The sequence below is a fragment of the Alligator mississippiensis genome, chromosome 3 (assembly GCF_030867095.1).
Source record: "Alligator mississippiensis isolate rAllMis1 chromosome 3, rAllMis1, whole genome shotgun sequence".
NCBI lineage: Eukaryota > Metazoa > Chordata > Crocodylia > Alligatoridae > Alligator > Alligator mississippiensis.
In genome coordinates this window covers 35,355,478-35,379,910 of record NC_081826.1, presented here as the reverse complement: position 1 = coordinate 35,379,910, position 24,433 = coordinate 35,355,478, and the positions used below count along the sequence as shown (strand labels likewise).

The 24,433-nt window shown below is 45.5% G+C and overlaps 1 protein-coding gene across 2 annotated transcripts in view; it reads right to left on the bottom strand.

Moving 5' to 3' along the window:
* Positions 1-16,363: 16,363 nt before the first annotated feature.
* The window catches only part of LRP12 (LDL receptor related protein 12), a 102,362-nt gene continuing 94,292 nt past the window's right edge, over positions 16,364-24,433 (bottom strand). For both annotated transcript variants that reach the window (XM_014611624.3, XM_014611625.3), the window contains one exon: positions 16,364-18,779. In XM_014611624.3, the coding sequence (XP_014467110.1) occupies positions 17,913-18,779 (867 nt within the window). In that variant the 3' untranslated portion in view covers positions 16,364-17,912. The remainder of the gene's footprint in view (positions 18,780-24,433) is intronic.

Genomic DNA, 24,433 nt, shown 5'->3' with positions numbered 1-24,433 from the left:
TTACTGCAGAGCTGGAAGAAGAAATGGAGAGCTATACGTTAGGGAAAGAGACTAGGCGAAATCTGGAAACAGTTGGGGAACTGATGAAGCAGAATAAACAGGTCAGCAAGAGCTGCAGAGGGGTACACTTTTTGTACCAAAAGTGGTGACACATGAAGGGTGAAGAAGAGGGCAAAGCTGGATATGAGGAAGGGAATCTGACCAGGGAAGGTATATTATTAATACCTTACAATTTTAAAGTCCTTTTCTCAATGGATATCAAAGTGTTTCTATGCACTGCATAAAAGGGCACATTAAAGGCACTAGAAAGGCTTTCAGTAACTTCAGTAAGTGTTGGATCATACTCTTTGCAGACAAGTTATATATACATCTTTATATATAAAAATCAATAGAAAGTTTTAGCATGTCAGTTTTGAGATGGTGTCATAAATCCATCCACTGGGTGCCCTCAGAGCCCTGAGTTTCTTCCTGTTGTCCTGATGCTTGTCCCAAGGAACAAACTCAGATTTGCCCTGGGACAATTCCTTATCCCTGCAAGCCTCAGCTCCAGTGCCCTGCTACTGGACCTTAAAGATACAGCAGGGGAAACTCTGCCAGCCCTAGGTGCCCTTTCCTTTGGGGTATGAAAAATGTTATGTCCTTCTTTCTGTAGCACAGGCTAGCCTGAAATATCACTCAGAAATCATTCAGGCAACTATCACACAGGCAAATCAGTAAGGAAACAAACAACAAAAAGATTTTATTAGATAGGGGAAAAGAACAGCACAAGATAAACCTACTACAAGTTGGAAGATGGAACAAAAAGACAAGTAAAGTTTCTTACCCTCATCTGGCTACAACTTTGCCCCTCAGAGTCCTGCCAGTATCTCAAGAAACCCGCCTTCCTGCTGATTCTGCAGCCCTGGCTGCTGGGGCTTGGACCTTTCTCCAGCCTGGGAAAAATTCAAAGACCAGGCATATCACCTAGATAGCCTCCTAAACTCCACGCCAGCCCTGCAATTACCAACCTCCCAATTCCTCACGAGTGTTCAGAATCCTCCAGAAACTTCTCTTCCTAGGATATCTGACAATCCTCTGGCCTACGGGCCATTTCTCTCAGATTCTTTTGCTTATGCTGACCATATGGAAATCCTGGAAATCTGGGACACCGTCTGTGAAATCCAGGATTTCTGACTGATGAGAGCACCCCCTGCCTCCACTCATAAATCGGCAGTGAGTGGTGCCTGCCTGCCAGCACGCCACACCTTCCAACTTCTGCCCAGACTGCGCCCATCATCCCTGTGTTTCCAGGATGCCCACTATAATTCCCAACAGCCAGCTGGGACCAGACTGAAATCTGGAACTATTCTAGCTAAAGTGGGACATACAGTCACCCTACCTTTGCTATTGTGCAATTGTGTTTCCCTTTACAGGTAGACAATAACTTGGGTGCCCAATGCCCATATCACCAGTAGCCCCTTATGTCTGAGATTTGGAATGGCAATTGTCCTTGTCCTAGCACACAAAGGCAAGAAGCATTTGGCAGTTACACCTATTCTCTTCTCCTTAAGTATGCAACTTTCAGGTCCCTTGACTAAATCATATCCAAAATCATAAAGGTCTATACAGACAGCATAACATAACCCATACAATTATAAATGCGACAGAAATGATAATAGCGTAATATTGGCTTTCCAACGGGACAGCATTACATAACCCATACAATTATGTGACAGAAATGATAATAGTGTAACATTGGCTTTCCAATGAGACCACACATCATTGAAATAAACATCAGAAAATCTTTGTGACATTCCACAAACTCTGCGACCATAGATTCATAGATTCATAGATGTTAGGGTCGGAAGGGACCTCAATAGATCATCAAGTCCGACCCCCTGCATAAGCAGGAAAGAGTGTTGGGTCTAAATGACCCCAGCTAGATACTCGTCTAACCTCCTCTTGAAGACCCCCAGGGTAGGGGAGAGCACCACCTCCCTTGGGAGCCCGTTCCAGACCTTGGCCACTCGAACTGTGAAGAAGTTCTTCCTAATGTCCAGTCTAAATCTGCTCTCTGCCAGCTTGTGGCCATTGTTTCTTGTAACCCCCGGGGGTGCCTTGGTGAATAAATCCTCACCAATTCCCTTCTGTGCCCCCGTGATGAACTTATAGGCAGCCACTAGGTCGCCTCTCAACCTTCTCTTGCGGAGGCTGAAAAGGTCCAGTTTCACTAGTCTTTCCTCGTAGGGCTTGGTCTGCAGGCCCTTGACCATACGAGTTGCCCTTCGCTGTACCCTCTCCAGGTTATCCGCATCCTTCTTGAAGTGCGGCGCCCAGAATTGCACGCAGTACTCCAACTGCGGTCTGACCAGCGCCCGATAGAGGGGAAGTATCACCTCCCTGGACCTATTTGTCATGCATCTGCTGATGCACGATAAAGTGCCATTGGCTTTTCTGATGGCTTCGTCACACTGCCGGCTCATGTTCAACTTGGAGTCCACTAGGACTCCAAGATCCCTTTCCACCTCCGTGCCACCCAGCAGGTCATTCCCTAGGCTGTAGGTGTGCTGGATATTTTTCCTCCCTAGGTGCAGCACTTTGCATTTCTCTTTGTTGAACTGCATCCTGTTGTTTTCTGCCCACTTGTCCAGCCTATCCAGGTCTGCCTGCAGCTGTTCCCTGCCCTCCGGCATGTCCACTTCTCCCCATAGCTTTGTGTCATCTGCAAACTTGGACAGAGTACATTTCACTCCCACGTCCAAGTCGCTGATGAAGACATTAAAGAGTATCGGTCCAAGGACCGAACCCTGCGGGACCCCACTACCCACACCCTTCCAGGTCGAGACCGACCCATCTACCACGACTCTTTGGGTGCGACCCTCTAGCCAATTCGCCACCCACCGAACTGTGCAGTCATCCACATCACAGCCTCTTAATTTGTTCACCACTATGGGGTGGGATACCGTATCGAAGGCCTTCCTGAAGTCCAGGTATACGACATCCACCCCTCCTCCTGTGTCCAGGCGTTTCGTAACCTGGTCATAAAAAGAGACTAGGTTGGTCAGGCACGATCTGCCCGCCACAAACCCATGCTGGTTTCCCCTCAGCATAATTTGCCCTGCCGGGCTCTCACAAATGTGAGCCTTGATAATTTTTTCAAATACTTTACCAAGGATGGAGGTGAGACTGACTGGCCTATAGTTGCCCGGGTCCTCCTTCCTCCCCTTTTTGAAAATGAAACACAGGGATGATGGGCGCAGTCTGGGCAGAAGTTGGAAGGTGTGGCATGCTGGCAGGCAGGCACCACTCACTGCCGATTTATGAGTGGAGGCAGGGGGTGCTCTCATCAGTCAGAAATCCTGGATTTCACAGACGGTGTCCCAGATTTTCAGGATTTTTTTTCACCATAGCTGGGGGGTGACCCCATGGTGGGGTTTGTGACTATAGATCCTGACATTTGTGGGGAAAAGTGGGAGTGGATGACTACAGTTGGCAGCAGGATTGTGTACATGTGGAAATCTGAAGAACTGGGGTTTATAGAGAATAGACAGAAGACAGTTACAAGAGTAAAAGTCAGACAAGATGGATTAAACACCATAATTCTCTTTTGATTGTGAAAAAAAATTAAAATGAGAAATTGTTTATATTTTCTTTCAAATTCAGTGATTATGGTTCTCAGATTTGACTCTATGATAATAAGTGAGAGAATATGGCCTTGAATATGCTTGTCCCCAGCTCCAGGGAGAGACGCACAGGCAGCAGCCTGTTGAGCCCCCATTGAGCCCAGGGACCCCCGGGACCCACCAGCGGGACCCTGGCCCGGACTTCCTGTGAGGCCAGAGGTAGATGAGGCCTGCAGCAGGGAAGGAGGGACCCTTACCCAGTCAGCTGTGGGGTGGCTGATTCGGAGCTGAGGAGGGACATGGCGCCCCCCCCCCCCCCCCAGCTCCTACTTTGCCTGGCCCCCAGGAAGCCATGCAACCGGAGCCTCGTGAACAGGCCACGCAAACAGGCGCACTTGTCTGCCCAGCGCACGAGTTAGCACAGAGTTTGTGCAGGAGGGTGAGCGGGAGGACTCACGGCCCTGCCAGTGCACCCCAGGGTAGGTAGCCACAGTTAGCCAGACTACCACCACTAAAATGTGGATGGGCACGCGCCGCACCCCTTGGGTCCCCTTGGGGTCTGCACCCCCTGCCCCCCTGGCTCCACACAGATGAAACCTCTGGCTGTTGGCTGTGGGGGCTGCCTGTCGCTTTTTCAGGCTCTGAGGTCTGGGAGCATGGCTACCTCCCCTTGTGAGGTCTGCTTCATTTTGGGGTCTCTGGCGCACCAGCTGGAGGAGCTCCAGACTGCAGCCCAAAGACTGTGCACCATCAGGGATGGTGAGCGGGAGATAGACTCCTACTACCAGGCCCTTCACCCCCTGGAGGCGGAGGGTAGATCAAGGTCACCTTCCAGGACAAGGGAGGACTTGGGGATTTCCCATTCTGTCCAGCCAAGGGGTTGGACCAAGGTGGTCAAGGGCACCGAGGCCCGCCGCACCAAGGTCCCCACCCTGCTGGAGCTTTGCAACAGGTATGAACCTCTTGCAGCCCCAGCAGAGCCTGCTAAGCTGCCAGCTCCAGTAGACAACACAGGCTCAACTGTAGCTGCTGCCCCCACTCTCCCTAAAACAAAACGCAAAGTGTTTGTCGTGGGAGACTCCATCCTGAGGGGGACTGAAGGGGCAATCTGCAGCCCCAACCCCTTAGCCCGGGAATTTTGCTGCTTCCTGGGAGCCCATATCCAAGACATTGCAGAGAAGATTCCCGAGCTCCTCCAGCCCACTGACCACTACCCTATGCTCCTTATCCATCTGGGCACAAATGACATGACTCGGAGCACTCCCAGCTGGGTCATGAAGAGCTACAGGGATTTGGGAGTGGGGCTAAAGAGGTTGGGGGCGCAGGTGGTGTTTTCTTTGATCCTCCCAGTCTTGGGCTAGAAGCTGAGGAGGGAGAGGAGAATCCAGGTAGTGAACCAAAAACTGCGGTGCTGGTGTCATTGGGAAGGCTTGGCTTCTGTGACCACAGTCTGCTCTTTGGTGAGAGAGGCAGTGAGCTGTTGGGAAGGGATGGCCTCCACCTCTCTCTGCTGGGGGGGGAGGCTCTTCTCAGCCAGACTGGCTGACCTGCTCCACTGGGCTTTAAACTAAGCCAGCTGGGGGGATGAGGGGAGTACTGCCACTGCTGGCCAGCTGAGCAACCCTTGCAAACCCAGACTTCTTGGGATGGGACGATCTTCATCTCTCTCCTAGAGGTAAGCATCTGTTCTCCTACAGTTCGGCTGATCTCCAAAGATCTTTAAACTAGGTTCGACAGGGGTTGGGAAACCAGTGGACGATGAGAACCCAGGGTTGGTGAGCCACAAACAAGGCACCGGACCAAACCAGGTAAGCACTAAGGGGCACATTAACCATCAAGGCAAAGGGGCACCAAGAGCACCCATTGGGGGGCTAAAGTGTCTTTACACAAATACCAGGATTATGGGGAATAAGCAGGAGGAGCTCACACTCTTACTTGCTAGCACACAGTATGACCCAGTTGGCTTAACTGAAACATGGTGGGATTCTATGCATGAGTGGGTGGTAGGCATTGAGGGGTACAGGTTGTAGAGGTTAGACAGAGTGGGGGAAAAAAGGCAGGGCTGTAGCTTTCTATGTTAAGGAGCAGTACACATCTTCCATCAAGGCGGGGGTAGTGGAGGGGAATACCAAGGCATTGTGGGTCAGGATCCAGGGGAGGCCAGGGGAAAAGGACTTAGTAGTGGGGGTCTACTACAGACCTCCCCATCAGGATGAGCAGCTAGACAAGGTATTCTCCAGGCAGCTCTCAGAGGCCATTCAGGCAAGGGAGGCGGTGGTCATGGGGAATATAAATTACCCGGACATCTGCTGGGAAGAGCAGACAGCCAAAACAAACTGCTCACGTAGGTTTTTATACTGCGTGCAGGACCTGCACCTAACCCAGGTGGTGTCCAGTCCCACCAGGGGTAATGTCTTGTTAGACCTGGTCTTAGCAACAGGGGATGATCTCGTGGGGAATCTGTGAGTACACAGTAACCTGGGAGATAGTGACCACCACTTGGTAGATTTCACCATCTAGCGAAGGGTGGGAAAAATATCCAGTGAGGCTAAAGTGTTAGACTTTAGAAGGGCCTTAGTAAACTTAGAAGGCTAGTTAGTGAGGTGGCAGAACTCAAGAGCATTGAGCAAATGGGGGTCCATCAGGGTTGGAGGTTTCTCAAGGGAGTGATCCTTGGGACACAAAAGGAGTCTATTCCCTTATGCAAGAAAGGGGGTAAGGGGACAAAAAAGCCCCCTTGGCTGAACAGGGAACTCCAAAAAAGACTGGGGGCAAAGAAAGAGATTTATAGGTAGTGGAAGCAGGGGGCAGCCACCATGGAGTCATACACCTTCCTGGCGTGCTATTACACGGAATCAGTTAGGCAGGCCAAGGCAGGACTGGAGCTTAGGCTGGCTACAACAATCAAGGACAATAAAAAGTCCTTCTAAAGATACACGGTGAGCAAAAGGAAGGCGCAGAGTAACATAGGGCCCCTGCAGGACAAATCAGGACAGTTTGTGGTTGACGCAAGGAAAAAGGAGGAGCTCTTCAATGAGTTCTTTGCTTCAGTATTCCTAAGTACTGACCAAGACAATTCCCCCATCTTGAACATAGACAGATGTCCAAAAGGCACCAGACCACCAAAGGTTAGTGCTGACTTAGTTAAGGAGCACTTGGAGGGGCTGGATGGGTACAAGTCAGCCAGCTCAGATGAACTCCATCCACGGGTGCTGAAGGAATTAGCCAGTGTCATAGCTGAGCTGCTAGCACAGCTGTTTGAGCACTCATGGTGCTCTGGCCAGGTCCCTGAGCATTGGAAAAAGGCCAATGTGGTGCCCACTTTTAAGAAGGGGAGAAGGGATGAACCGGGTAACTTTAGGCCAGTCAGTCTTACCTCTATCCTTGGGCAAATACTAGAAAAAAATCAAAGAGTGCATTTGTGAAGGCCTAGCAGGGGAAATGATGCTGTAAGGAAACCAGCATGGGTTTGTCACAGGTAGATCCTGCCTGACAAACCTTAGAGCCTTTTATGACCAGGTCACACACTGTCTTGACATAGGAGCTGAGGCTGATGTCATCTACCTGGACTTTAAGAAGGCCTTCAACACAGTTTTGCATCCTATTCTTATAGGGAAGCTAGCAGTCTGTGGAGTGGACGCTTATACAGTCAGGTGGGTGGCTTAGGGACCACACCCAGAGAGAGTGGTGGTGGATGAGTAATTCTTGGACTGGAAGGAGGTGGGCAGTGGGGTCCTACAGGGTTCAGTCCTTGGACCAGTGTTATTTAAAATCTTCATCAACGATTTGGACGAGGCTGCGGAGAGCACCCTCTCCAAGTTTGCAGATGATACCAAGTTATGGGGCAAAGTTAACAAACTGGAGGGCAGGGAACTGATCTGGACAGGTTGGATCAATGGGTAGAATGAAACAGGATGCAATTCAATGAAGATAAATGCAAGGTACTCCACCTAGGAAAGAGGAATACCCAGCACACCTCAGGTTGGGGGATGACCTCCTCAGCAGTTCAGTGGCTAAGAGGGATCTTGGAGTCATAGCTGACTCAAAGATGAACATAAGCCGGCAGTGTAACGAAGCCATCAACAAGACCAATCACAAGTTGTCATGCATTAGCAGATGTGTGACCAACAGGTTGAGGAAGGTGATCCTCCCCCTCTATGCAGCACTGGTCAGACCACAGTTGGAGTACTGTGTCCAGTTTTGGGCACCGCACTTCAAGAGGGACATGGAGAATCTGGAGAGGGTTCAGAAAAGGGCCACTTGCATGATTACTGGCTTCCATGAAAGACATTACGAGGGGACGTTGAGGGATCTGGATCTCTTCAGCCTTCACAAGAGATGTCTGAGGGGAGACCTTGTAGCCGCCTACAAGTTTTTATCAAGGGAGGACAAAAGGGAATTAGAGATGCACCTTTTACCAAAGCACCCCTAGAACTAACTAGGAATAATGGGTTTAAACTAGTGGAGAGTAGATTCAGGTTGGACATTAGAAAGAAATTTTTTTTTACAGTAAGGGTGGCCAGAATCTGGAATGGGCCTCCGAGAGGTGGTACTATCACCTAAGTTGGAGGTCTTGAAGAAGAGGCTTGATAGACACCTGGCTGGGGTCGTCTGACCTCAGTACTCTTTCCTGCTAGGGGCAGGGGGTCAGACATGATGATCCTATACACAAACGCTAGGAGCCTGGGGAATAAATAGGAGGAACTTGTTCTCCTGCTAAATGCAAATAGCTATGATGTCACTGGAATAACGGAGACCTGGTGGGACTCCACCCATGACTGGACCATGGGCATAGATGGCTATACCCTGTACAGGAGGGATCAAGTGGACAAAAGGGGCTGGGGCATAGCTCTCTCTGTCAAGGAAAGCTACACATCCCTGCAAGCCAACACTGGCACCCATGATGGATAACTTGAGACCCTCTGGGTCACACAGCACAGGGGATAATATGGTGGGGTTTTACTACAGACCTCCCAGCCAGAGTCAAGACCTTGATGAGGAGTTCACCAGGGAATTGGCTGAGGCCGCATGATCCCAGTGTATGGTTGTCATGGGAGACTAACTACCCAGACATCTCGTGGGAGGAGCGCTCGGCCAAATGCGAGTGGTTGCAAAGCTCTCTCATGTGTGGATGACCTCTATCTGATGCAGGAAGCCTACGGGCTGACAAGAGGTAAAGCACTGCTTGACCTCATACTGGCAACTGGGAATGACCTAATCAGTGACCTAATGATCGAAAGGAAGTTGGGTGACAGAGACCATGAGTTGATCACCTTCACCATCTGCCACAGAGCTGGCAAGCCAGTCAGTAATACTGAAGTCCTCGACTTCAGGAAAGCTGACTTTGACAAGCTCAGGAGGCTTGTCAGTGAGGTCCTAAGGGACAATGATCCAAAGGGGAGGGGAGTTCAGGATAAGTGGTTGCTCCTCAAGGGAGCAATCCTAGATGCACAAGCAAAGTCTATTCCATCTTGGAGGAAAGGCAGCAAAAAGGCACAGCAGCCCCCTTGGCTCTGCAGGGAACTAGCAGACCTCCTGCATCTAAAAAGAAAGATGAGACCTACAAAGGATGGAGGACTGGCTCCACCTCCAAGGGGGAATATTCTGCACTGGTCCGGACCTGCAGGGAGTGAACCAGAAATGCCAAGGCTGTGACTGAACTCCAATTAGCTACAAGTATCAAGGACAATAAAAAGTCCTTTTAGATATGTGGGGAGCCCGAGGAAAAGCAAGGGTAACATTGGACCCCTACTAAACCAGATGGGACAACTGACGCCCAGGAAAAGGCCAACTTGCTAAATGGGTATTTTGTGTCTTGGTTTTTCCACCAGTCACAAGGGACGCCCCTGTCCATTACAGGACGGGGACGCCTGGGTGAGGGTGATTCCTTACCCTCCATCAATGTTGACCTGGTGAAGGAGGAACACCTTGAGAGGCTGGACACTTTCAAGATAGCCAGCCCTGACAATTTACACCTCAGGGTACTCAAGGAGCTGACAAACATCATAGCTCAGCCCCTGGCACAAATCTTTGAGAACTCCTGGTGCTCTGGTGAAGTGCCCAAAGATTGGAAGGCCAATGTGGTGCCTATCTTCAAGAAGGGGAGGAAAGTGGATCCAGCAAACTACAGGCCCATCAGCCTGACCTCTATCCTGGGGAAGATCTTAGAAAAGATTATCAAAGAGACCATTCTTAACAGACTGGCTGATGGCAGGGATAGCCATCACAGGTTTGTTGCAGGCAGGTCTTGCTTGACCAACCTTATTTCCTTTTAAGACCAGGTGACCTATCACCTGGACAAGGCAGAACAGATTGATGTCGTATATCTTGACTTTAAAAAAGCCTTCGATCTGGTATCCCATGATCACCTCTTAGCAAAACTGGCCAACTGCGGCCTTGGCTTCACCACGATCCGCTGTCTGGGGAATTGGCTCCGTAGTCGGAACCAGAGGGTGGTGGTTGACGGAAGTCAATAGTCGTGGTGTGCTGTGATCAGTGCGGTCCCTCAAGGCTCTATCCTTGGGCCAACACTTTTCAACATCTTCGTTAATGATGTGGACATTGGTATCAGAAGTGGACTGGCCAAGTTTGCCGACGACACCAAACTTTGGGGTAAAAGCGTCCAGACCTGAGGACAGGAGGGCGATCAAGGCTGACCTCGACAGGCTCAGGAAACGGGCGGATGAGAACCTGATGGTGTTTAACACCAAAAAATGCAAGGTTCTCCACCTTGGGAAGAAAAACCCACAGCATGCTTATAGGCTCGGCAGTGCTACGCTGGCTAGCACTACATATGAAAAGGACTTGGGGGTCATGATTGACCACAAGATGAACATGAGCCTTCAATGTGATGTTGCAGCTAGTAAAATGAGCAAAATGCTGGCTTGCATCCATAGATGCTTCTCAAATCCCAGGATGTAGTTCTCCCATTGTACTCAGCCTTGGTGAGGCTGCAGCTGGAGTACTGTGTCCAGTTTTGGGCTCCACAATTCAAGAAGGATGTGAAGATGCTTGAGAAAGTCCATAGGAGAGCCATGCGCATGATCAGAGGTCAGGAAAACAGAGGCTGAGAGCTGTGGGACTCTTCAGCCTGGAAAAGCACAGGCTCAGGGGTGATCTGGTAGCCACCTATAAGTTTTCAGTGGTGCTCACCAGGATCTGGGGGAACATCTGTTCACCAGAGCATCCCGAGGGATGACAAGGTCAAACAGTCCATGACCATTTCAGGCTGGACATAAGGAAGAACTTCTTTACTGTCCGAGCTCCCAAGGTCTGGAAAGGACTGCTGCCAGAAGTCTCAAGCACCTACTTTGAACGCCTTCAAGAGAAATTTGGATGTTTATCTTGCTGGGATCCTATGACCCCAGCTGACTTCCTGGCCCTGGGGCAGGGGGCTGGACTCAATGATCTTCCAAGGTCCCTTCCAGCCCTAATGTCTGTGAAATCTATGAAAAATGTGTTGTCTGTAAAAACAACAAGAAGCAAGTAAGTGAGAACAGCAGAACTCACATAGCCAACATGGGAAACAAGCAGCATTACTGGAGCCAGAAAAGAGGAAACCTGGGATGCTGGAAAGTTAAAACATCGAAACAAGCACAAAAAACAAAATCTTAAGCTCCACAAACCAACAGAATTGATAGCATCATTAATAAAAGATTATTTTCTCTCAGCATTTACTACAGTTGATTTAGCTCTTCGAGATTTTCTGTGAATTTATCTTGAGTTACAAATCTGTGTTTTGCAGTATTTGTTACAGGTGCAGCAAGAATCACCTTTGTATGTATTTTACACACACACACACACACACACACACACACACACACACGAAGTATGATAGGGGACAATGGGATGGGGGGATAACTTTTGATTGATTATAGTGTGTACAAGGGTCTATATGGAGATTTAATGTGTTTTTATATTCACACTTTTATTTAACTTTGATTACTGTATTTTCTTGCACATAACATGCATTTTTTTCAAAAAACCAGCTGATGAAAACTGAAGCAAGCATTACAAGCAAGGAAATACTGGAATAGCAGTTGCTGCTGTTTAAGCTTCTGCTGGGTGAAAGAAAAGTAAAGTCTGCACAAGATCCACAGGAAGCAAAAAAAATGAGCAAACTCAGCTCCCTCTTGGTTAGGTACATGGAAATAGGTCTTTTCCTTCAAAAACAAGGTATGCATCTTATTCCCAGACATGTTATATGCAAGAACACATGGTAACTTTACTGCATGGCTCGATGTAGAAAACTCCTTAGTTTGAAACCTATTCCTATTTTTCACAGTGTGTAGTGGTCAGGAAAGGTAGCATACGGACAGCTCTAAAGACTCAAACAATCTGTTCATTTTTGTAGTAGATATAGCATGGACAGCAACATGATTTAGTCTTCCATGAACTTTAGTTCTGTCCTAGGATAAAGGTCAGGGAGGACTGCCAATTTTGATGGAAGGCTTTTACACTTATTTGTACACTTATAATGGAACTGGAATATAACTACCAAGTAATTTCACTAGACCAGGGACGTCAAACATATTGCCCACAGGCTGGATCTAGCCTGTGGAGCGGTATGATTCAGCCCATGGGTCACTGGACCAATCCCATGTTGGCCCTGGTACTGTGCATCCCGCACAGCTGGCAAAGGGGTGCATGATCCATGTAGTGCCTCACTGGACCAGCCCTATGCACAGGCCCTGGGGCCAGCCTGGATCATACCATGTTGCATCAGTGCGTAAGGCTGGTCCAACAGGGCACCACATGCAGCACATACCTAGTGCTGGCCCTCTGTGCTGTGTGTGCAACCGGTCCAGCCCCACATGAGGTATGCACTGGCCCCAGGGCTCACTGTGCACCTGGCACTTGCATGGGGTACAGGCTGCCCACAGCATGCAAACTGGATTCGGCACTGCACAAGGATTCTGGGGTGCAGGCTGTATGAGGCGTTTCAGATTGCACTCCTGTGTTGTCTGCAGTACTACGTCCAGCCCATGCACCCCACTGCCAGCCCTATGTTTTGTGTGCACAATTTGCCCCAGAGCCAGCATGTCCCATTGGTTTGAAATGATAAACAGTGAAGAAAAAAATTAAGCACGCCTGCATTATCCTTGTCTGTAACACCACAGGTTTCCACACACTCCCATTGTGAAGACCTTTTGTCTGCAGGGTTGCCTTCCCCAACTTACTTGCTTCCTGAGAGAAAAGCAGCCCAATCAGAGCTACTGAATGTGCTGAAGAACAACCACCTGGTTTTCCACCACAGGCAGCAGAAAGGCAAGCAGGAACACTCGGTACAGACTAAGGATGGGTTGAGGAGTTTCCAGGTGTTTGGGAAGACAGGCACACACTGGACTAGTGCTGCCACAACTGGGGAAGATCAACATCAGGAGCCTGAGAGGGTCCAGTGCTTAAAGATCATCAATAAAATGCTCTTAACTCTTTTGGTCATCCCTTTCCTATAGCAGTACAAAAAATGACCATTAATAATCCCAATAAAGCCTCTTAGCAACAAGCCACTTCAACCCAAGAATCAATATTCTAGGTTGCTGGCTACTGTATAAAAGCAAAACTCACCTGATCAGTTAACTGCTTCCAGAGGGGCATTCTCAGCCAGCCTGGGAAAACAGACCTTTCAACAAGACAGCATATGAGCTAGAATATTTCCAAGTACCACAAAAATACAGTGAATAAATTCAATTTTGTTTGAAAATAGACAATATGGAGGCAAACACATTTTAAAATTAAAGCTAAAGAGGCGGGAGAGGGAGAAACAAGCTTGGACACTTAAGATGAACTGGAGACAGCAAACCTGATCAAAGTGCAGTATTTCTCTTCAGAGGGTGCTTTGCCTCAAAACCTTTCTTTCTAAATCCATGTGGAATTGAACTGCTCTCTGCCCTGTCATAACATTGGACAACATATTCCATTTGTTGAGCCCCTAAAGAAGGTGTTACAACAGCTAAGCTCTAGACAGCCAATAGGGCTGTGAGAAATTTCACTGGGTGTTTCGTTTCAAACGTTTCAATATGTTTCAAAGTCGAAACAGTGAAATTGAAATGAAACAAAAGTCTTTGAAACAGCTTTGAAACGAAACAAGGGCACTTGAAACATTTTGAAAGTTTCGAAACATCTTGAGTTTCAAAGCTGGGCTTACTTGGCTTCAGTGCTGGTCCCAGCTGTCAGCAGCGGCCTGCTGTCATCCTGCATGCAGATCCAGAGGACCGCACCCCCCAGGAGGAGTATGGGACAACCTTGCAATCCTCCCAGGGGTGTGGGCCCCTGGATCTGCACATGGGATGACGTCATGCTGTTGCAGCAGCAGTCTTCCCAGCACTCGGCATGGGCTGAGCCCAGCACCGGTCCCAGCCAGCAGTGGTAGCATCCTGTCATCCAGCATGCAGATCCAGGGGCCTGCACCCCCTAGAGGCGTCCAGCACAACCCTGCAGCCCTCCCAAGGGTGTGGGCCCCTGGATCTGCATGCTGGATGACAGGAGGCTGCCGCTGCTTTGTGGGGCCATCAGCAATCTTCCCAGCGCTGGACATGGCTGCACCCAGCACCGGTCCCAGCTGGCAGCCTCCTCTTATCCCATGCACAGATCTGGGGGCCCACACCCCCAGGAGGAATCCGGCACAGCCCCCCCAGCCTACCCGGGGGTGCAGGCCCCCAGATCTGCTCACTGGATGAGAGGAAGCTGATGCTGCTGGAAAGTGTCACGTGTTTTTGCTTTGAACAGTTTAAGGTGCAATTTTCCAGAAACCTATGCATCTACTTGAAACGTTGCAGGCATTATGCCCTCAGAAGGCGCTACCATCCCCGCAACTTTCATCTGAATCAGGCAAGAAATGACAAAGTTTTAGGCATTTTCATGATTCCTCATTATAGCCTATGGGTGAAACATTGAAATGCGTCAAAACAGCAAAACAGTTTCAACAAAATGAAACAGCAGTGCTTCAAAACGAAACAAAATGAAACGCTGTCCCTCTGAAACAGCAAAAAGAAGTCAAAATGAAAATGTGCTGTTTCACACAGCCCTAACAAGTCGAGTCTTTTACTGCATCTAGGCCTAAACCACTTGGGGAAAGTGTTAGCTTTTCCACTGCCTTTTCAGTTCCTAGGGTACTGTGGGTACTTCCATAAATTATAATTAACTTTGGAGGTTTACTCAATTAGGATGTTTTCAAACAGTTGAGTGATGGTTTGGCCTTAAACCACTGAAATTCCTCGTAAGGTCAAAACTGTTGACTTAATATACAAACAATGCCAAGAACCAAGATCTGAAGATGGTGCTCTGAAAACAATACTCAAAAAAAAGAAATCTTACAGAAATCATATAGTTTTCAGTTGATAGACTGAAGTGATGTCATGTTTTAAAATTAATTGTAAATAAAAGGTTTATTTTTACAGCAACTGTTAATTTTTGGCATTTATTCAGATATCCTAATATTCTATGAAAGGTAAAGTCCAGAATCACTTAATGCAGCTCAAAATGAGCAGCTCCATGGGCCATATATCTTGTTTGCTGAGCTATCGCAGTCAACTGGAAGTTAGGGGTGTGGCCAAGGTGGGTAGTCTGCTGCAGAATCTCTTGGGGCCCTTGGGCCCCAGTGAACAAAGTAGTTAGCAGGAGGAGGGTGAGCAAGGGCCACTCAGCTTGTCACCATTGCCATCGCTGTGTGCTTGCCTCACCTCCTTTGCTGCTGGCCAAACTGCTGAGATGCCACTGTTACTTTGTGCTCTATAACAGAGCCGGTGCTGGAGTTAGGACTGGAGATGCCATTGCTGCCACGGGCCCCAGGGCTCTGCCACTGCTGCAGTGTTCCCTGGGCCAGAGCCACCTTGTGCCTGGGCTAGATTGGACCTGTAAGGAGCCCAGCAATCTAGATCTGGCCCTGGGCATGAGGTGAGTTTGACACCTCTGATTTGATGCAGCATCATTTCCAGCAGTTCAGACAAACAGAAGTGTAGAGGTAATAGCTGTGGGAAAGGTAAAACTTGTATTCTATTATGGGTATAGGGTGCTTGATCATTTCCGTTAAGTTTTCTTGAATCAGAGTAGTTGTAATAGATCTGACTTCCAAAAATATAGATGTTATTTATAAACTTCCCATAATCTTAGTCATATCAAACTCTCCAGTATTCTAACTGAAGACAGATGGACATTGTACCCTCCTTCTTCATTTCTGCATTATCATATCTACTAATGCTACAGGTCACTTTTTGTGAGCACTGTCCAATTTATCTGTGAGGCCTTGTATTAATTTACATTTTCCTTTTTTTTTTTCCAAATGTTTTTTAAGGCCACTTTCCGCTATATTTTTCATACCTTACTCTGCAAGTAATCCTACACTGAAATTAATAGAATAAGATTCACAGAACTCAGTACTGCTCACTGAGAATAAAGGTAGCCACTAAACATTTTCTTTGGTATAAATTATTTTAGGCCAAACTTTACCTGGTTTGATGCAAGTATAAATTATTTTTGAAACAATAAGAACTACTAATATAACGACATTCTTAACCAAATGTACTACTTGCAAGTTCTTTAAAGCTCAAATCTGAAGGATCACATCCTGAGCTGTGACTCAAGTCAGCCAAGCACCTTGTAAGATTGTACAAAAAATATTGTTCTACTTCTGGACTATAACTTGAAAAAGTGAGGCACAGAGGGAGGCGTCTACTGTGTAACCTATTTACATTTTTTTTTTCTATTGGATGCGTTTTATACGCTGGAATTAAGGGTTTATAAAATAAAACAAAACAAATAAATCTTTGCATTTATCTTTAAAAAGTACCTCAGAACATAACAAAAATTCATTTTTAATTCTGATACATATTAAAACATTTTAGTCAGTTGTGCCTGACAGCATAACACGACAGAAATGCACAAGACTTTAAACATGCTTTAAAATGACATTCAACAAAGTATTTAAAATTTAATAAATAGCATACTGTCACACACAAATACATTTTCATACTGAATCATTAAGCCTACTAAAAACAGACTGGCAAAGAATAAATAAAACAGTAGTTGACTTTTTGTTTGCCTTTTTAAAAGATGTAGATTCTTGCTATCACGCTAGTAGCCACATATTAACCTGCTTATCACAAAATTGGAAATTATGAACAATTTTTCCACTCATCGGGTTTGTTCCGACATGTAATACTATAAAAATTAAGATAAAAAGAAATACACATAAAGGGATTAAAAAAAATAAAACAACCACCAGTCTGTAACCAAGTAAACCAGTTTTTAAATACAATGAATAAATAGGGAATTAGTAAAGCAAATTCAATTGTAACAAAATGCAACACCCCAAGAAAAGAGCCATGGAAATATATAGCCATTGCAATATTAGATAATAGTACTTAAAGTGATAGTGCTTGTGCACTAAAGTTCATTAGAGACCTTAATATGATTTTAGTGCAAATCCCTTGAGTCCAAACAAGCTTTATACCCTATATTACTAGGGAAAGATCTATTACGAGTTGGAACTTATCCTGTAGCGTATTTGTACATGTATCAGATATTTTAAGAACTAATGCATATTCAAGTGTTTCAGCTATTTGTTTTTTGTCCTCTAAGAAGACTAATAACTTGGGATTTTTACATATTATTTGGTTGTACCATATTAGATTGCAATTTATTAAAGTCCGTGCTATAAAAGCAAGGAAAATGCTCTTCACATCAGTTTATCCAATTATACCTGCAATTCATATATCACTGCATTTTGAACTTTTAAAACAAAATGTGTTTTGGAGAAAGTCTCTCCTCCCTTTGAAAAAGTTCACATTATGATTAAATTCAAGAATATTTAGACAGTGTTATATAATCTTGGAAAGGTAAAATACCTATTTTAGATTAACAAACCCTACCAGCATTTAGTATATTAAGTTACCAGTTTGTTGGCAATAATACAATGGATTCCATTTCAAAAAGAAAATCATTCTGTACAAATTAACCTGTTAAAATGAGGGAAACAAACAGGAAGTCTTGAGCAGCCATATTACTTTTGTGAGCTACAGTACCAGAATAAACTATTTTGAAACTAACTGGGATGAACATTAGCTACATAAAGGAGTAACCAGGTTATACTGGATACATATAATATATTCTGAGTTGTAAAAATACTCAACTCACACAGTCCATGGATTTATCCAGCATAAGAAAAGTATTCAACTACATGGGCTAAAATATTTCAACGTGATTTTGCTCTGGACTTTTTAAAACTAAAGCTAGTTTTTCTAACTGTGAAGTACAAAACAATTACTGATATTGCTCCAACTTGTATACAAACCTCCCCTATTCATTTCGTACCTAACAAAGTAATAATGCCTCATCATCACTAGTTTCATTTTTCAGTGTTGCTTCTAAGCAAGTGTCAGGTATCTGGGCAGTATGTACAATACCACAACGCTCACATGGCCCATCTCGATTACATGATCTTATGCCATGATGTGTTCCACTATAAGGCTGTCTAAGCCCCTGTCCTTGATCTGAGGTAAGATCAAGCAGAGGTCTTGAACAGTCATTCATATCAAAGTCTGAAGCTACATCAGAAACTGGAATTAACATTTCAACATCGTCATCTTCGTCTCTTCCATTTACCCCATTATCAGCCTGTCTCAAAGGACTTTGGTTCTGATTTACTGAATTTGATCTCCCTAGAGTAAAGCGTACCCATCGTAAGCCTTGAGTCATACGACTTAGCGCACTAGTGAGTTGGTGACGTGCTGGACTTGTACTTGGGGGTTCTACGCTTGTTGCTTCTCTTCCATTATCTGTATTACTACTGCTGATATTCTGATTTGAGGAACTTCCACATGCTCCTACTGTTGCTTCTATTGCTGTTGCAGGTGGGACTTTTTGAGGCAAACTGGCAGCAACACCACCAACAGCTCCTGCAGTGTCTCTTCTTTCATTTTCTGTGTCTGTATCATCAGACTCCACTGAAAACAAGCTTCTGTGAGTACTATTTCTTTCTGCTTCTCTACCAGTACTCTGGCTGGCAACAACATCATCTCCATCTGCTGATACCAATGCCAATGATCCAGAATGACGCGACCTTGCAAAATTAAAAATTCGATTCAAAATATTACTTGACCTGCCGGCAATAGGAAGTCTTATTGAGGTAAATCCAAGCTGAGAGCGCACTGCTAGTCTGAGGTTTTCCAAAACTGAAGCCTGAAAAAGAAGAAACAAATTAATCAGATTTCTGGTAGCTTCCTGGCATAACAACAAAGGATGAATATATAGTTCCTGTCCAAGGACCATAAAACCTAAATGAGAATAAATGTAAATGATCAGATACTAAGGCAATGAATATAGTATAAGAAATTATAAAGAATAGAATCCAGTCCATACACACTGCACAGATTGTGGATGTGTAATCTTGGAATGTGCAAGAATCTCTGGGAGTTAAAGTTTTCAGTTCTCTTATGAGTGGAAACTGAATGAAGAGTCTGAGAGAAATAGGGGAGAGATGTTGGGTGAAAGCAGGCCTAGATTATGTACAGATCTTGCAGGGGTAGGAAACAATTTAAATGCGACAACTAAGATGAAAGAGTTGGTAGGAGGACAGGAGAAAAATAACGTAGAAAGAATGAATTTTTGTGCAATTCAAGGCTCCATGTCAGTGCTTTTCAGCTAGGGTGCTACAGCATCCTAATGTGCCATGAGATCCTATTAAGAGTCTTGCCTTGCTGCTGCTGCCAAGTGACACTTCCTCACCATGCCTGTTTCTGGAAGGCATTGTGCAGGGCCAGAAAGGCATTGTGCAGGGCCAGACTAGGAAGATGATTCCCTGTAGCCTGGCTTAAATAAGTGCTGCCCCTGCCCTGCCAATGAGGGGCACCCCTTAGGCTTCATGTATTAAGGCAAAAGTCAGGGAAGGGAGCCTGCAAGGGTAAAATAAGGGGCTTTCTGTGCCCACAACTGCAGAGGATGCACTAAATTAAAAAAAGTTACAGTTGAGAAACATACCTCTATGTAAAAGAGATGGAGAAGAGCGATTAATTAGCAACAGGAGATAAGGATGAATACAAGTATTATTAAATATTATACAAGAAATTCAGGAAAAGTCTGTAGTAGTTGAGGTACAAGATAACCAAGATATCAAGAGTCTATCAAACCCAGAGCAGCAGTGTGTGTCAACCAGGTAATTCCCAAGCACATCCTGCCTACCCACTCCCTCACATACTCCAAATCTAGAACTATGCTGGTGAAGACACTCTGGGAGCATCCATCCATTGCTGCTTTCAAGCAATATTTGAGACCTCTGGTTCTCCGAGTGGCTACAGAGGGATGCGCTAGAGCAAGGGTGGGCAAAATGTGGCCCACAGGCCAGATGTGGCCCAACAGGCCATTCTATCTGGCCTGCAGGGCCCCTAAAAATTTGAAAATTAATATTTATCTGCCCCTGGCTGCCTGCCATAAGGCCCTGGATGGCTTGTCAAAACTCAGTAAGCGGCCCTTCGCCTGAAATAATTGCTTGTCCCTGCGCTAGAGCATTTTCACACTCATATTTCTGGGTTTGGATCAGAATATACCAGGGGATGGCTTTGCTGGGACAGGGTGCCACCCGGCTGAAGACATGCTCCAAGAAACTGACAAGGAAGATCAGGAGGAAAGAATGCATTTCACCAGTGCTATTGACATCAACATACTTTAGGATTGCAGGAGAAGAACACGGGATTCAATACAACACCAAATTACAGGTCTAACAGATGAAAAGCATACACAATGGCCAAAGCAGTGAAATACAGGAAGCTAAATAAAGCAGCCCAATTTTCAGAAGAACCCAACAACTTCCAATGGGATAACTGTTCCACTAATCTGATGTTCAGCTCTTTTGAACATGGAGCCATTTATTTAGGTGCCAAACTATGGCTTTTGGAACACAACTTTAGGTCTTGTGTATGAAAAATCATGGCTAGGATAAAGACAAATCTCTTCCAAATGTATCATTTCATTCAGTTTATTACCTAACATAAAGAACAGAGACTTTCTTTTATCTCCAGCAGTCCCTAGACTTACAATGATGTCATTTTATTCAACGGCTTTCCCCTCCTTTCTTTTCAAATACCACGTCCCAATATATATACACAAGTTTCCAGAATACAGTGGCTAATATTAGGCATGTGAGTTCATATTAGGTGACCTAATCAGTAGCACAATTATCAAAAAGGATAAGTGATTTGGGACTTCTCCTAGTACAGCTGTTTCTTGCAGGTGGTCAGCATTTTCCACAAATCAAGTACTTCTGAGATTTCTTAAGCCTGGAAACTTTAGTTCAATAGTAACTTTTTGCAAATCTGAAACATGCCTAGTCATCAAAGCCTCAGGTGTAAAGAGTAGTTAATACATCCTATCTTCACTTAAAAAAATACTTACAAACTCCTTTTTGTAGCAATTAAAAGAAACTACATATACCAATTTAAAACAAAAGCTTGGGAGTTCCTTCCTTCACCATTTCATAGCTGTATTTTTGGACTGTTGAATGAGTCTCTCTCTCTCTCTTCTCATATACACATTTTGCATCAACATTTAAACTTCAACAGAAGTTAGGAGTATAATTTTAAGCAAGATAGCCCCTTATGACCAGCTCTCTCTACTGCCAAGATCAGGACAGGACAGTTTAAATGATAGTCTCACCACCCTCTTTAGACCTCATGCACCAATTTGGTAATGTTGAAATCTGTTCCGAAGTAAGACCTTCTTAATTGTGAGCAAATCAAAGCCTGGTTAGAAATTTTGCATAAATATTCATGTACTTCTATTTGCTGCAGAAAAATGAAGATTTTCTCTTTTGAGGGAGAAAACCACAGGAAACCCTGGGTTTCCCTTTACAGGCTGGCAGAGTTCCAGCCTGCAAGGGGCTGCTTCGGGTGGGGACAGGGACGGGGACTGGGAGGAGGACTATTGGGCAGGGTTGCCATGTGCATGTGTGCACACACATGCATGTGGCAGCCAGGCAGTCTAGTGGAAAGCAGCTCCGTGCAGGTAAATCTATTGATGGGGGTGGTCATAGGTGAGGTGTGGGCAGGCAGGGGGGCACAGGTGATGCATGGGGGAGGTACATGCGCCCACAGATTTCTGCACTCACAGCAGGCATGTGGGCCAGCAGGTGGGACCCAGCATGAAAGGGTGAAGCAGGGCAGTGAGACTCATCACCACTGGTGCCAGCACCGGGACCCCTGTGCCAGTAGCCTGAATAATGGAATGGTGGGGCATTGTGCTGCCCTCATCTCCTCCCACCACCAGCTGCTTGTGTGTTGGGCCATGGCTCTATCCCAAAGGGGAGGTGGCTTGGGGGCAGCTGGGCTATGGTGGAGGGGGTAGAGCTGTGGCCCAGCACATCAGCAGCTGGCAGCAGGAGGAGGTGAGGGCACCGTGGTCCCCCCTCACATCTGTTACTCCCCGTGCTGCTGGTGCTGTGGTTGGCGCAGGTCTCCTGGCAGTAGCAGCAGCAATGAGTCTTGCTGCCCCTCTCCTCTCCTGTGCCAGGTCCTACCCGCTGGGATGTGGAAGCTCTGGGAAGGGGAGGAAGGGGGAGGGGAGCAGGGCATGGAGTCCTGAGCCCCACAGTGGGCAGCCTGTATCCTCCCCCTGAACCCCACAGGCTCTACTTGGCTCTGCTCTGGCCACTCACAGGTGAGAGAGGAGCTGTGGGTTGGGAGTGATGGGCACTGAAAGAGATGGGGGTGGGGCTACAGGTCAGGAGTGATGGGCACTGGTGGGGATTGGAGGCTACAGGTTGGGAGTGAGGGGCACTGACATGGCAGAAGGATGCAGGGGACTGTGGGTCAGGAGTAAGGGACACCAGTATGGGCAGGGGCAAGGCACCAGCATATCAGGGCTGCTTAGCACCACAAAGCTGTGGGGGGTACAGCCACAGCTAGACCTGCATCCTCGTGAGCAAAGGGGGCAGGGGGAGCTCTGATTTTCCTTGATTAAAAAAAACAAACCCAAAATCAAACACTGAAATATACAGATACTTAGAATTTATTTTATTATAATGATTGAGACACTGGTGAGCTTGTGTTCAAACTGATATCTATCTATATCTATATATCATAGCTTTTCATTTTCATTGAGGAAAAACACAGATTTGGGGGGTTTTAAATCAGAGAATTTTGGATTTTTAAAAAGAAAACACCAGGATCCTTGCTCATTAGAGATGCTCTCATTTTTCAGAGATTAGGTCCAAATTCTTCATGCTCTAGCAGGTGTGCTTAACGATTAAGTATGAGAGTAGTCCCCTGCTAGGACTACTCATATGTTTAAAGTCAAATGCACTCTTTTGGAAAAATAGGATTAGTAACTGATGACCAACATTTGTAATAGTTACTTATTAGTGACATTCCCTTTATTTTTGTAAATTATCATCAACAGCCACTAAGCAGTGACAGTTTTAAAGTTGCTTATGACTCAGGAATTCAACAGGTCCTGTTAAATGCTACTGTACGTTAGTTTCAAAACAGTTCTTCAGAGAATGGTCCTAAATGCCACCTTGTGGCTAATTATATAAAACAAAATAAAGAAACAAATGTGCAAAAATAAAACTAAAATCCCATTTTAAGAAAAAATATTATTTAAAAATTTTTAAATTAGATTTTTATTTTGATAATGTAGCTCTTACTAAAATATCTTGGTGGTGTTCACTCTTACATTTTCAATGCACATCCTCAAATTGCAAGATCTTTCATTTTAAAGCAGAAAATCAATTCCCCTCATATCTCTAATAAAACAAACATTTTCTATCTCTTCCAAGCACAGAAAAAAATATATATGGAAAACTGTGATGAGCAAAATTTGTTTGTTAACCTCTTTTTCTAGACCAAGTATGCTGTTGGGAGAGATGTTAAACAAGCTCTCAGTGGCATAATGACCTCTCTCAAACCCCCCCCCCCCTTTCATGAAGTTGATCCACAGAAGATATTAGGAAAGAAGCCTTGCTTTTGTATATTTCCTGAATTACTCTGGTTAAAACAGCACTACTACCACAGAATCTCATTCAGACCTTTTATTATGAAAAAAGGGTAAATTGGAGCATTTGTCTTTAAGCTTTATCATTCTTCATTCTCTAACATTCCACTTACATTATCTCACACCATCTCTTCCTCACTGAAAAATCATCTTTCTTCAGTTTCTAAAGCCATATACAAATCTTCAGTTTCTACTGGGAGAAAACCCATTCTCCTGGTAGAAATCAGAAGCATATAGAGGTTTTAACTTTTTGTCTCAGGCCAAAAACGGCCATTCTGGAAGAAAAATAACCCAACTACAACCAGAAATTGCTTCTGGGACAGTTACAGAGTTTTCTGTAAGCAGTGTAGGTTAGATCAGGAGCCAAGAGAACACACACATTCACCCTTTGGTGGGAGGTAGGGGCAAGTCTTAGACCAAATTTTAGGTACTTATCCCCATACTTCCCCCTAACTGGAATAATCTCAGTCTCAGGAAGGCACAGAGAGCAGGAGAAAGGAGGTAGCTGCAAGCTGAATGCTTGTATGCTCTTCTCCCCAAAGCTTTTCTACTAGTATCAATTTTTTGGTAGAAATGAAGGGTAGAAATGATTGGCTGTTTGTGGTCTAAGAGATAGAACAACAAATAAGAACTACCGAGTCTAAAGTATCCCCCCCAAATCTATCTTATTGTTTAAATTACAACTTATAAAAGAAGCTGAATCCTACAAAGATCACAGAAATGCCACAAGGACCTTGTATATCAAAAACCCTGACATAAATAAGCTTTCTGATGTTAAAATACTTTGAATTAGGGGGGAGGGAGAAAGTTTCTTTAAACATCCATAAATTTATATGTTAAATTACTGACTA